This window comes from Osmia lignaria, chromosome 12 (genome assembly GCF_051020975.1).
Source record: "Osmia lignaria lignaria isolate PbOS001 chromosome 12, iyOsmLign1, whole genome shotgun sequence".
Taxonomy (NCBI): domain Eukaryota; kingdom Metazoa; phylum Arthropoda; class Insecta; order Hymenoptera; family Megachilidae; genus Osmia; species Osmia lignaria.
Window position 1 is genome coordinate 4087030 of NC_135043.1, and position 14432 is coordinate 4101461.

The window sequence follows — 14432 nt, forward strand, 5'->3', positions numbered from 1 at the left end:
TGGGTAGAATTCTTCGGTATATTTATTAAGCGACTTCTTCAAAATAAAATTAATAAAAATTACAAAAGCATTGCATGTATCCATCCATGGTATCCATAAAGTATGTTTATTGCTGTATTTTCTTTTAAATAAAAGAAAGAGAATAAAATACTTTCAGATTTATCTGCAGATCACTTAAAAATATTTTTTTAGTCTTCTGAAGCGAAAACAAATTATTATGTTAATACATATTTCAGGACTGTTTTGTTCTTCAATGTATTAATAATATTACCAGGATTTACTACAGAGAAAAACTTGTTCCTATCGCAAGGTCGTTTCACTGCCATTGCTAGCTCTATCCTCCACCCACAGTGGTCCATGGTGCCCCAACCTGCTTGGCTGATTGAGACACCAGCCTGGTTCCAACACTACCCTCTTTTCCCCCGTCCTCACTCGTACCTTTCTCAGAGCGACGTCGAACAGTCCAGCATTTAGATGCGTTCCGTTCTTTCTTACGTTTCTCCTTCTTCCTGTGCCGACCTTCCATCGGGCTCCCTTTCAGGCCCCCTTACTACTTCTATTCCCTACCACCAGCGTTCACCGGGCTCCTGTGACTCTCAACTCAACTTCACTCCTTTGAACGTGAAGCAGAGGACAGCGCAAAGAAGATTAGCTGTTTGAGTACAAATTGAACCGGTTAATCGATTCTACTGGTAGAATGAGAGCTCAGGAACAGACTAAACTGTGAACCCATACACCTCTCATTTCTTTTTCTATTTATTCATTACACAGAATGAAGTAGTTCAAATTATTGATAATTCTTATCAAAGTCTTCTACTGATTATAGATGCTGTAACTTCTATGTGTTTACTATTTTATCCAAGTCCTTGGTTGAGAAGGGCTATTTGTTTCCGAATTAACGAGTCGACGAAAGCGCGTGCCTCAGTTTGCTTAGAACATCCTAGATAAATGTTCTCGACTTAGTCTTCTGAAAAGAAATAAAAAACGGTTCTCAACAGGTCCCAATCTGTTAACTGGCTTACTTACTATTTGTTTTTAGAATTATCTTATAAATATATGTATACACGTTACGTTTAATTTGAACTATGGAAATTGAAACTTTAAACTGATAAGAATCAAAATCAGCTTCCTGTGATACAGGAAACTTGATGGGAGATGTAGATTAGCAAATTTTGATGAAGCATGAAAGATCTATGGAATACCTAGATCGTGAGATATGCGTGCAGAGATACTTGAGCGATAACTCACGCTCCATGAAGATCAAATGTAATCTCCACAGTCGATCTTTAAACACTCATCTTATGCAAATCTGAAAAGAAAATGAAAACTATTAATTTAATATGTTGATACAATTTGATGCCACGTACTTAAATGTAAATAACATGAAATTGAAAAGCAGAATGAGTATTCAAAGGTTTTTCTTTTAAAGGATTAATGTATTATATGTGTAGTTTGAAATACAATGAAGAATGTAACTTTCACATTTTCATTCAGACCTTCTTTTTAATCGTTCCTTTGAAACTCATCTCTCATGCTAATCGTGAACGATAACACTGTGATTAAATACAGTGTTAATCGAATGTAAACTGAATATATTACTAGAATTTTACAAAGATTAAACTCTGCCCGGTATCTCAACATTGTGAGCAGCGCAGGAAGGGTCAGCACGGTGGTTTTTGTTCTCTTTCCATCTCCCTCTTGCCGGCGCTCTTTCTTGCTGTCAGTTTCTCTCGATGGTCTTTTTGATCTTTTCGAAGCAATTGTCCCAAGCGAGAACCCGGTTGAGGCAATAACGACCACAGACCCGGCCTATCCTGTATCTTCTGACGTCTTAATAAAGCAATCGTCCGATTTCTTGAAACCTTTCTTCTTTCGCTCCGAGCCACGCTTCAAAGACTTTCCAAAGGGAACTCCATTCCGTCCCATTCTACATTTTACATTTATTGCCTTCCATTCTACGTATTTGCGATATTTTGTTTATTGTAGAACCTGTCATTAAAGATATTAATTAATGTATATAACTATGATTGTTACACGTGTAGCTTTTTATTACAAATAAAATAAATAAAAATACCTTGATTTATTTAAACAATTTTTGCACATAAGCCTATTATAAATTCAATGTTCAATTTTTCCTTAAATGAAATAACATTTTGTCCATGTTCTTAATCATTTGAAATTGTTTCATCTCTAACAAACTGAAACATAATTTAAAAATATAGTTAAAATTAATGGAATGTTTCTATATGATTTATATTTTATATTATAAATAAACAATACATACAAATAGGTAATTAACACCTTTACCGCCGCTCATTGGATTGCAGCTCACAACGACCGGTCCACTTCTCGCCTAATGTGTTACGACAAATAAATATGTATTTATAATACTAAATGGGCGGTAAAAAAAAGAAAATATTTGTGACTATAAATAATAATTTTTAATATTGATGGTTCAAATATATTTTTAATGTTTTTTATATGTATGTACGTACTTGCAAAATAAAGAAGTAGACTCTTGTTTAAATATTTTAATCAATTGTTCCGAATGACTAAGCCTACAGTCTTGGTCATGCTTCAATGACTTTTCGGAAAAGCAATTAACTTGGGTTCGATGCCGGTCTAACGCCTGCCTCTTCATCCTGTAATTTACCGTTGAAAAATAAGAATGCATAAAAGAACTAAAGAAGATGAAGCAAATATCTGGAAACATAAAATTTTAACTTTCTATTTCTTTGTCCATTCATCATTTATAAAATTATACTAACTTTTATAAAATAAAAAACTGTGGAGCAACTACTATACCATCTGGCCGATGCGGGAAGCGGCCGTATACTGAACGGAAAACATACAAATTTAATAAAAATAATGAAATTTCCTTCACAACAAATAAACTAACTGCCAAGTGTTTTATTTGTTTACATAATTTACAATAATTTTTTGTTTCTTTGTAAAAGAATATTTTATTTCAACCTTACTTTATTTATCGATGATAGTTGTCTTGCCGTAAGCGTAATTACAGGTTACGTTAATGCAAATCAAGAAATAGAACTAATTAATATTGATTAATATTGAAAATAATTATATTTTAAACATTAATTAGATTCTTCGAAATATTTTTTAATCCTCTTTATATCACATTGGTACGATAAAATATTATTTAGCTAATGACACGTAACGTTTGAATTTTTTGATATAACCTTTTTTAACGGTAAACTTTCCCGCGCTAAAATTGAAAATGAAATCTATTTGAATCACTTGTTTCTACTCCTCGTAGGATTGAAATAAAATTAAGGAATTAATCAACTTAGTAATTTTTTTATTGTAATCGTTACAAACGTTAAATGCGAATCGCTATTTTCATTTCTTATGCACTAACACGCTTGGAACGGAAGCGAATGCCCCAATAAATAAACGAAAGGAAATGAAGGAAAATTAAAAGAAGTACCATTGATAACTAGTCTGAAGATAAATGGAAATCACATTTTGATTTGTTTTCCTGTTTCTTTGATAAATGTTATTAACAGTACTAGGATAACTCCAAATAAAATTAGCGTGGTTGAAAGAAAGTTTTACTTACTGCACTAGGTTATACGTGTACTCTAAGGCTTCTAAGGTTATAACGAAACGACTCTTTTAGAGAAACTGAATCAAATAAGATGTTCAGTGCGTTTAAAAAAAACCTTTCTTTTATTATTGAAATTCTTTCGTTAAGTATTGTACTATTGTACAGTTTCAGTGGAAAATAGAAGCGATTATCAGTTTCTCCTTAAGCTTTTAAATATATGATGGTAAAAAAGTAATAGAAGCCGCCTTTTTTTTACACACAGTAATCATACTCTCTTCGTACATCCATACAAATATGTTTTTTGTCTCGTATAATTATAATGTAAACTGTACATAAAATCACTTATACGACTACTATATACACTAATCTTCTGTTTCTTGATCCTTTGATTTCGAATTTTCCCACGGTACATTCAATCGAATCGATATTAATATAATACCGAAATAATTAATAATAAAAATAATAATTATTATAATAAGAATAGAGCATCAACATAGATATGTATAACAGTTTAACAAATACATTATTATATTCCTCGAAATGAATATTCAATACTAGATATCAAAAAATGCGCTTAGAATTTAAATACAATTTCAATGTTTTTTGTCATTTTATAATGTTAATTATTTATCTAATATTATGATAAATTCTGTATATTGCTATCTTTGTACTATTTCTTGTTGGAGAAAATTTATAGGAAATAAGAAAAGATTTTTGAAATATCGATACCGATCGAATTACCTCAAATTAATTTGAGGTCATCTCGGATTTGCGCCTACGAAGTCAAAATTAGTAAAAATTTAAATAAATCGCTTAAGGGTTTGGGGACCGTCCTTTTATTATATTACATTAATTTTTTGGTCATCTTTAATTTATTAGTTGTAGAAATTAATTTAATGCCTTTCTTTTTTAATCGAAGATTTATTTTTAGAAAATCATATAACGTAATGCTAAAGGCACATAATTAATTTGTACACCTAACGCTTTACCCTTTCTTTTCTGCTTTTTATTCATTCCATACCTTTTCATCTATTAGATATAATGAGAAAACAGTCCCCTATCATAAAATTTGCGAAAGCTAATTTTAGTACTTAATCTAATGTATTTACAAATTACCGCGTCATCTGTATGAATTTACGTAAATTCCAAGGTACATATCACGTAATAAATCTGTATATTTAATACAGAATATAACGATACAAACTTCGACTTTTTTCAATAGTTTTCTTTAGGAATACGTGGACATGTTTCGAGTTACTTTAATTAACTTAATTAATTTGGTAATTAAATGTTTGGTTTTTAACATATCCAAATATTTATTACTAATTACTATCATAAAATATCTTACTTCACAAAATTTATATCTAGTATTTAATATTATCTGTTTCTTTTCTTAATTTTTTACATGCGGATTTCAATTCACATTGACTTCATTTCCACGTATTCTTAATTCTTGAAACAATGTCTAATAACTCTGTCTCACCTTACATTTCTTCAAATAATAATCTCGATTTGGCACTCATTTCCTTGCATCGTCACTGTCCTCTTCTGAACTGTACCTAAGCGTAGAATAGACATATTCTTGTTTTGAATTTTCATTTTCATCTTCTAACATGTCTTGTTGAATCAGTATTTGATCTCCTTCAGCTACCATTAACACAGCACCCTCTAAATCGTCCAACTGTATATTATCCTCCCTTTCTTCATCGTCTTCATGCTCTTCATTTTCTTCCTCGCTTCCTTCACTCTCTTCGTTCCCGTCATTCTCTTCAGTTACTTCATGTAACTCAATATCGTTCTCTTCATTGTCTTCATTTTCTTCATGTAACTCAATATCGTTCTTTTCATTGTCTTCATTTTCATCGTGTAACTCAATGTCGTTCTCTTCATTGTCTTCGTTTTCTTCGTGTTCGTACATTTCTTCATTTCCATCAAATTCCTCATTTTCTTCGTATTCTTCATTCTCTCTACTGTCTTCAATTTCATCATTTTCCTCGTCATTTTCTTCCTGCTCATCATTTTCTTCGTCATTCTCTTCTTGCTCGTCATTTTCTTCAGCAGAATTTTCATCAAACTCAACTTTCGTATTTTCAAAATCTCCATCACCTCTATTAATAAACGTATTAGAAACATAATCCAAAGTTGGATTATCAGGTAGCTCTTTTTCATATAAATTAACTGATTTCGGTGAAGATCCATTTTGAATTTCAGATAAATCGCGTACTTTTATTTCTTTTTCACTTAGAGGCAATACAGAACCAAATTTGTGGCTCGCCGATTGTTCCGCGGACATATTTTCATGAAGTAAAGGCATCATGGGACTGAGAACTGGAGGTCCATCATCGTCTGATAAACGTGTATTCTTTCTCGTTTCTGTAATAATTTTTAATTGTTAATTATCTTTCTGTTTTAAATTAATTGTTAAAAATGTGTATAAATTATATAGCTACCTGTATTTTGGGTTTCCTGAAGACGTTCCAAAGTATAGCGCTGTATATTCTTTTCCTCGATATCTAAATTATCCAATTCTTCAGAATCTTCACTTTCCGAGTTGTAAGTAATTTCTCCAGTGGCTCTAGATTCACCTTCCGATTCATTTTCTTCTTCAACTTCGGTACTACTACCACTTTCTGATTCTTCTGTATCTGCTTCTTCAACTTCAGATTCAAAATCTCCTTCTTCTACTTCAATCATTGTATCATCTGCCATCAGACTTCCCTGTTGAGAGAAATAATAATTGTTATATATGTATTTATTCAAATTAAATGTTGTCATTAGGTATTTATTGTTACCGACATGACTTACTTCTGCCTTTTCATCGTTCTTTAATTGTTCTTCTTCTTGCTCTACCTTTCCAGAACAGACATTTGCATGAGCAGCTTCATCAGTTATGTTCTTTTTACATTTTGAACACCAAGTACTATTGGCTGTATGTCCCAAATGAATGCTTGTATGTAGTAGTAATTTACTACGGGCGTTGTGATACCTGTCACAAAAAAAAGAAACAGTAGATTTATTTCTAAATAAATATAGATATAATTAACAAAACAAAATTCTATACCTTCCACAAGTTTTACACGTGAAATTATTTCCTTCACATGAAAGAATTGCTTCATGAGTAGCCTTTAAATGGTTTGCCAGATCATCGTAATCTTTACAGAGCTTCAAACACACCCCGCAAGTAACTGCAGCTTCTGCTCGATGGAAACGAATCAAATGTTGCCATAAATGTTTCTTTGCTGGCCACTGTTTTCCACAAACTTCACAAGTACATTCTGTGTTTGTAGATTCATCATAAACCTTCCTAGAATCCTTCCTTGAACACTTCATCGTGGACTTTGCTCTGAAATGATAGTTATTACAGTAAAATCTCTCTAGTTGTCCGTAAGCTGGGAAGCGAATGTGGACAATAAGGGCAGGGTAGACACGATTTTTCGAAGCCTCGCGGCTACTTTTGATCTCTGGCGACAAGTCGTAAAAGAGAAATTAACAACAATTTAACTTTCTTATTTTTAGACTTTTCTGCATGCAAATTATTTTAACATATTGATACAATTTTTCTGATTAAAATGAGACCAAACATGACATAATATGGAGTATATGGACGAAAAAAAAAATTCGCATTGGAGATGTTCCTTTGTACATAAAATAAATTGATATGACCCAAATTATATCGTGTTTGGTCTTATTTTAACCAAAAAAATCTCAACAATATATTAAACAAATTTATAGATAAAAAAAAGTAAAATTAAGAAACTTATATTTCTTTATTATTAATTGAACTCTTATCAAAGAAGCCGCGATGGGTGTTGCACGACTGACTCCAATGAAGAGATCAGACATACATAGATGTAGGACGAAATCGGTAGACACTATGAGAACAAAGGGACAACTAGAGAGATTTTACTGTACACCGAAAGAAAATGATTACATTTCATTGTGATGCTTACCGTTGATTAAGTGGCATAAGGTTTGGAAGCGGTCTCTGTCCCGATAACTGAAGATTTATATCTTCGAAGAGATTAAAGTCAGGAATATTCAAATTTGTTGTAGGTTCCTCTTTTTTAATTTGATGATTATTTTTTAATATTTCTTCTCCATTACCAATGGTATTTAACATATTATTACGCATAGGCAATAATTCTTCCTATAGAACAAATTTTTTAATTAGTATAAAATGAAAGTTTAACTTAGAAATTATAATACAATAATTAATTACTTCTTTTCGTATAGCACTTCTTCTACAATTTGCAACGTGACTCCAATACAATGTTTTGGTGCAGAATTGCCTCTTGCAATTCTTACAAGAGAAATTCATTCTTCCACGCATCCTTCGCTGTTCATCTTGTTTTAATCTCTTGAACATTCTTTCTGGATCCGTGTTGTGCATATTACGATAATGTTTGGAAAGAGCATCGCTGCTCACAAACATTTCGGGGCACATTTCGCAATCAAAAGTATCTGTTAATGATCTCCTTCTTTTTGAGTCGTTAGAATCTTCGTCACAAGGATCAACATCATACTCTAAATCCTCTGGTTCCTCTTTAACTATCACGTCAGGAGACTCTAATTCAAATTCTTCAGTCTTTGAACCAATGTCCAACCTGTATTCAAATGCAGCGAACTGGTCTTTTGAAATATTATGCACTCTTTCATAGTGATCTCTTATAGCAGAATCTTCGGTGAAAACAGCCAAACATTGTTTACAAGTCCTGAACACTTTTCCATGACACTTTTTAGTATGATCAAAAGCTTTCCATTTTGATGCATATTGTTTTCCACAGACTTGACATGTGTTAGGTCTTGATAGAACACTGGAATGAACTTCTTCTACGTGACTCTTAAGCTCCTTTGGATCTTTCATTGGAATTAAACAAACTCCACACGATACACCGATTTCATTGCGATGAAGCGATAATACGTGCATTTTTAGCTTGAGTTTGTTCTCGACAGTGTCACCACAAAAGTCGCAAACATTTGGCGTTGTATGGTACCTTAAATAAAAATGAAAGAATTTAATCATAATGTAACATTTTATTACAACAAAATTCATAATTTGCTTAATAGATACCTATGATCTTTTCTATGAGCTTCCAAATCTTCCTTAGTTCTGAACAATTTCCTACAAGAACCAAAATTGCAAGTTAAATCTGGATGATCCATGTGTTTCACTCTGTTATGCGTCATAATTCCTAGTTTCGAAGTAATCGTCTCGTTGCATAGATGACACGTGTACGTGCTATGATGATTCTCAATATGTTTCTGCAAACTGGCACGATCCTTAAATATTCTTTCGCAAGCTCTGCATCTAGTTAAAAGAGCTCCAGGATCTTTTCTATAATTCTGACATCCTTTCATATGTCTGCGCAGAAGGTATCGTTTATGGAATCCTTTATTACATTTTTCACAATAATGCAAACTAACTTCTTCAGTCTTAAACTGTCTATTATCTTTTCTGTCTTTCCTAGAATCAGGTTCGTATCTATGAATTTTAGAAATATGTGCAGCTAAATGATCCTTTGAAGCGCTGGTTTTTAAACAATAAGGACAAGTTACATCTTCGTGACCCTTGTGAACTCTATTCACGTGTTTCCATAAATGAGAAGTTCTTCCGTAACATTTGTTACAGAGGTCACAAGGGAAAAGTCCGTGAACAATTCGCCTATGATTACATAATTTTTCTAGATTAGAGAATTTCAAGTCCGCGCATAGTTCACAGCTTAATTCGCTTTCCCTGATTTGTCCGTCTATTTTATTTTCACTATTCTCTGTTACATTATCACAAATTTCTTCGAACCCATGAATCTTTCTATGCCTAGACATTTTTGATTTGTTCGAATACGGTCTTCCGCAAATGTCGCAACTGAAGTCGCCATTTGTTAACGGCCAATGCTTTGATTTTACATGAGTACTCAATTGTAGAACATTGGGGAACACTTTCAGACAGACACCACAAATTAATGGTACAGTGTCCGAATGAACTCCCATAACGTGTTTCCAGTAATCGACTCTACTACCCCAAAGTTTTCCACAGATCTCACATGTGTTAGGAGATGAACCTTGAATCGCATGATGTTGAATGTGATCATTTCTGAGAGACTTAGTGGCAAATATTTTACCACAATCCTCACGGTCACATTTTATAGTTGGTTCATTGCTATGAGATGAACTAACGTGTAACCAACGTTCCCATTTGCTGGAATGCGAACTACCACAGAGCTCACAGACAAAGAAGAGATGATACTGAGCTCTATTTCCACCGCCGTTTAAATTGGACGAATTTAAAGGATCTCCTGTTGGCACTAATTGCTCAGACTGAAAAATAATAGAATTTATTTTACTCCAAAACATCAACGATATTATAAATCATAAAATTTACTTTTTAAATATTCTTACCCTGTGCGCATTTCTTTGATGTCGTATCAAATGATCTTCGCTAGGGAATGATTTATAGCAAATATAACAATCCACTTTGTCCCCGTCTTCTTCGTAATCAAGCATTTGTTCTGTGGTTTCATTGCCATTCATATTTTCTCCGTAGTAATTACTATTTAATTGTACAAAGTTTGCTGGGTCGAAATTTGGATCGACGTTATGTATAGATACGTGGGCAATTAATTTTTTTCTCGAATCATGTTGCCTGCCACAGATGGTGCAACTGTATCTTCTTTGTTCGGATAGTAGTAACTTCGAACCGCCATGATACATATTCACATGATTCAAAAGCTGCGTATTGTCTGCACAAATTTTTAGACAAACACCACAAGCAAATGCCGCGAACTCTTTATGAGTAGCTCGAATATGAAGCCAAAGAGATGCGCGATCATTAAAATCACGAGTACAGATTTCACATACGAATACAGTTTCAATTTCAATAAGGTTTTCTTGCCCACTTTCACGGTCCTCTTCTTCGTTTGCCTCTGGTGATAAAGGAAATTCAGAAGAAGTTTTACCCTCGTATAAATCAATATCTATAGATTCATGCCAGCTTTGAGAAACTACTTTTTTCAGACACTTATCACTTTCAACTAAAGGATATGGATCAACACCGTGTAACATCTGAATATGTTTGCTCAAGGAAGACTTAAGAACGAAATCTTTGTTACAAAGAATACAAATAAAAGGCTTGTCAGCATCGTGAATCCCTTCGTGTTCTTTTAAATCCTCAACTGAGGTAAACGACTGAGGACAACATCCACAATACCATTTTTTACTACTCTGCATATCCGTGGTTTCTGTAAATAAAAAATGAATAGATAACTTTTAGTTTTTCAATTTATATAATATTTAACTCTTATTTTGATAATTTTAAAATTTAAGTCACCTGTCTTAGGTAACTTCTGTGGTTTACAATTTGCTGTAAATTTATCTTCAAAATCTCTTTTAAGGCTATCTCCTTTTGTTAATGCTTGTTTCAAAATAGTTAATTGAGGATTATTAGCTAATTTTGCTTCTGCGGTTCTAAAAATGAGAAATATTTTATGTTTAACTATCTACAATTATTTGAAATATTAAAGATTATCGTACCTATAATCTTTGCTATCATCATCACTACCAATGCTGGATGTTTCAGAAGTATCGACGATTTTATTATCCCTGCTATCATTTCTCCCTGGTAGATTTTGTACTTCAGTGCAAATTCTACCATGAAGATTCAATTCCATGGCATCTGTACAAATTTTCCCGCAAACATTACACTGGCATCTATTCTCCGGACGATAGGAATTGCTCACTGGAACCCCTGCGGGTGCTGGAAGACCAGCGTGACGCGATTTTATATGTTCTTCTAAATTTGTTCGAGTTGAGTAGATCCGTGAACAATAGCCACATGTCACTGCAGGGTGACCTCTAACACAAAGATTATTACATTATCAGTTACTATCATTATTATTACAATATAAACTTTTCTCGTAAACCTTCACAACATTTAACGCGTTGAAGTTTTCCTTCTTATCAGCTTGAAACATTGTTAATCACGCGAAAACACAAACCTATGAGTTGTAGAAACATGGCCCCAACGATGCTTAGCAGTTGAATATGATTTATGACAAAGATCACATTGGTATGGCCTCTTGTAGGATGTATGATCATCCGTAAGAACTTTTTCGCCAATAACATCACCGGCTCCTACGTGAATACGTGCATGCAATGATAAATGGCCTTTCGAACTAAATGCTTTGTTACATAAGGAACAAACGTAAACTTCGTGTTGCTGAGACGTGTGCTGAAACAATGCAAATAAACAATTACCATTAATCATACGGAGGCACTATATAGCTTTTTAAACGCTAAGAAAAAGACAATTATACAAATTTTTGAAAATTTGGAAATCTAAGAAAAATGAATTTTTTTTAAATTTCAATACCTCTGGCAAATTATTAGGAAGTTCCTGATATCTCAATATAGATTCTTCAGGTTCTTCAGTAACCATTGAAGTCATTTCTAAAAAATCACTTGGATTTGTTTCCATATCCATTTCATACTCCTCTGAACGATGATCTTCAAACTCATCATCCACCATTGTTGCTTTAAAAAAAAGGTTACACAAAAATACATACTTTATCTTTTTTAATTTTTGTTCAATATTGTTCACGTTTATGGTATTAGAATAGGAATTCTTTAGAAATTAAAATAAAATAAATACCTTCGTCTGTAGCACTATTATCAACAGTTTCTTCAGGTTCATGGTCTGCCTCTCCATCAGAATTTAATCTGGGTGGCGTGCCTAAAGCAGCATTTGGATTTACAATAGGAGCTTCTGGAATTAGAACTGGTATGCTTTCTTTTCCTTTGTACAGCTCTAAGTCATTACAACACATCAAGGTGGTTGTAACATTTCCATTCTAAAAGAAAAGCAGGAAACAGTCATGATACAAATATCCTAATAACTTTGTATTTAATGTTTAGTTTGTTTCGATGTTTACTTTATTATTATTATGAAAATTATAATATGTCTTCATACAATAACAGTGTTTAGTATGTTAAAAGATAATGAACAAGAATTTTCTAATATATCAAAATTATTTTACCGATTCTGAAGGTGGTAAGCATCTTTCCAAGAGAGCCACTGCATTGACACATGCTGTCCTAAAGTCATAGAAATTTTCCAAATTGTACATACACCGGTAACATAGACATTTTGGCAATCGATCATTTTCAGCAATCTGTAATTCAAATATCTAAGGGTTAAATACAGCAATATCTATGAAAATGAAGTAGTAAGAAATAATAAAAGAAATTAATAAATTTAGAATACTGATATTATTTGTATCGTGGAAATGATTCGCATGTATTTGGCAATGATGTAATTGATGCAACTGAGAATTATATAACATTATATAAATTTCTAATACTTGTGCATTAAACAATAATAATATATATTTTTAATATAATATATTAACTAATAATAACAAACATTACTTTATATTTTTATGCAATATAGTAATATAATAACTGTAGTAAAATATATATTTTAATTTAAATCTTATCTCTAAAACCTGATAAAAAATATTTACGTAATAGAAAAATACAATAAGTGAAATACAGAATCTGATGTGAATAATAATAGTATTATAACTTATAAGATTAAAATTTCAAATACATTTAAAAAGATATAGAAAATACATAAACAATTAGGTTCCAAAAACCTTATATAGAATTAATAGAAAAATAAATAACATTGAATTTTTTCAATTTGTAGTTACAAAATCTTTGTTAACATATCAATTATGATGTACTGGAAGAAGACAATTAAAATTAAAATAAATGTTTATAAATTATAAAACAAAGTACATCACATACACAAATTTAAATCAAATATAACAAAATAATTCCTATAAAGAATAAAAGTACATAGAAAATGTTCGATAACATGAATTTAAAAAATACAAAACTATAAACTATAAAACTGCATAATGAAAGTTTAATATTATAAAAAAGATATGTTATAAAAACAACAAGATGGATGACAAAATACTAAATTGTCAACATAATAAAAAGAACTGTAGCAAAATAGTACATGTTATAGTAAATAGAAGAGGATAGAAATTCTTGAGTAAAAAAGATAAAGAAAGCGAAAATAAGTAAAATAGCTGTAATCTTTTGCAATCGAAAATTTCATGGTGTACAGACGAAAAAAACTATAGAGATTACAAAACAATTGATAGAAACCATCGATGACAATAATAAATGAAAAAGGAGTATTTCATTGAAAAAGAAATAAAGTTGACACGTAGTAAATGGTGCAGCGACGCAAAGGAATCGTGTATATCTGGTACACAAAAGTAGCCGAACCTTAAACGGTAGACAAGCTTGTATCTTGTCAACTAGCTGTCTGTTCTTGCCCTCTTGACCGAAGATGTCCATCTTGACGGCGTCGTAGGATGCGCAAAGTCTGCAGAGCTCTTGGTATCGTTCCCTGGGCTCCATCGTCGGCGTAGCCACGAAGATGATCACGATACTAACCCGAGGAAGTTTGGTAATCGGTAATTCCTCGTGGCAGTGTTGAAAAAGGCTCGTCTGGCCTGGACTCGGCCTTCTTCTTCTTCTTCCTCGGATCACATCCTTCGGAGCGGGGATCCGCGGCTCGCTGCGACACCGCGCGGCTTCCGTTTACGGGCTACTTCCTGGCGATTTTCACGACAGTTAAGGCCCCGGGCGCCGCCATATTGTACACAGACACTTGTTCCGTCCCTCCTCTCGAACACGACCTTCCCCATGTCTCGGACTATCTTGTTCAACGACAGAAATATCCGCTAATTTTTCGACACTTTACAAACCACGAATTGTATTTTGGCTTTATGTAAGGTCCAGTTCATATTGAATTCGATTCTCATTTCGTTAACGCCAGTTTTCACTGCGATAT

General features: G+C 32.7%; 1 protein-coding gene across 4 annotated transcripts; it reads right to left on the minus strand.

The window, feature by feature from the left end:
* Window positions 1–105: 105 nt before the first annotated feature.
* Window positions 106–14382, minus strand: LOC117603096 (uncharacterized). 4 transcript variants are annotated; one of them, XR_013063150.1, is made up of 22 exons: window positions 13862–14382; window positions 12598–12732; window positions 12213–12411; window positions 11934–12094; window positions 11560–11792; window positions 11096–11416; window positions 10893–11029; window positions 9965–10803; window positions 8640–9883; window positions 7788–8562; window positions 7519–7715; window positions 6630–6911; window positions 6374–6554; window positions 6019–6286; window positions 2979–5941; window positions 2769–2835; window positions 2496–2642; window positions 2285–2353; window positions 2075–2198; window positions 1611–1989; window positions 1249–1309; window positions 106–967 (listed from the first exon to the last, which is right to left on the minus strand). XR_013063150.1 is itself a non-coding variant. In XM_034321875.2 (15 exons), the coding sequence occupies exons 1-15, from the start codon at window positions 13994–13996 to the stop codon at window positions 5088–5090; spliced, it is 5961 nt and encodes a 1986-aa protein (XP_034177766.1). In that variant the 5' UTR covers window positions 13997–14382; the 3' UTR covers window positions 2909–5087. The 4 variants fall into 4 exon arrangements, 1 of the variants encoding a protein (XP_034177766.1); XR_013063148.1 differs by having other exon boundaries at window positions 1203–1309; XR_013063149.1 differs by lacking the exon at window positions 2769–2835 and having other exon boundaries at window positions 1203–1309.
* Window positions 14383–14432: the final 50 nt, after the last annotated feature.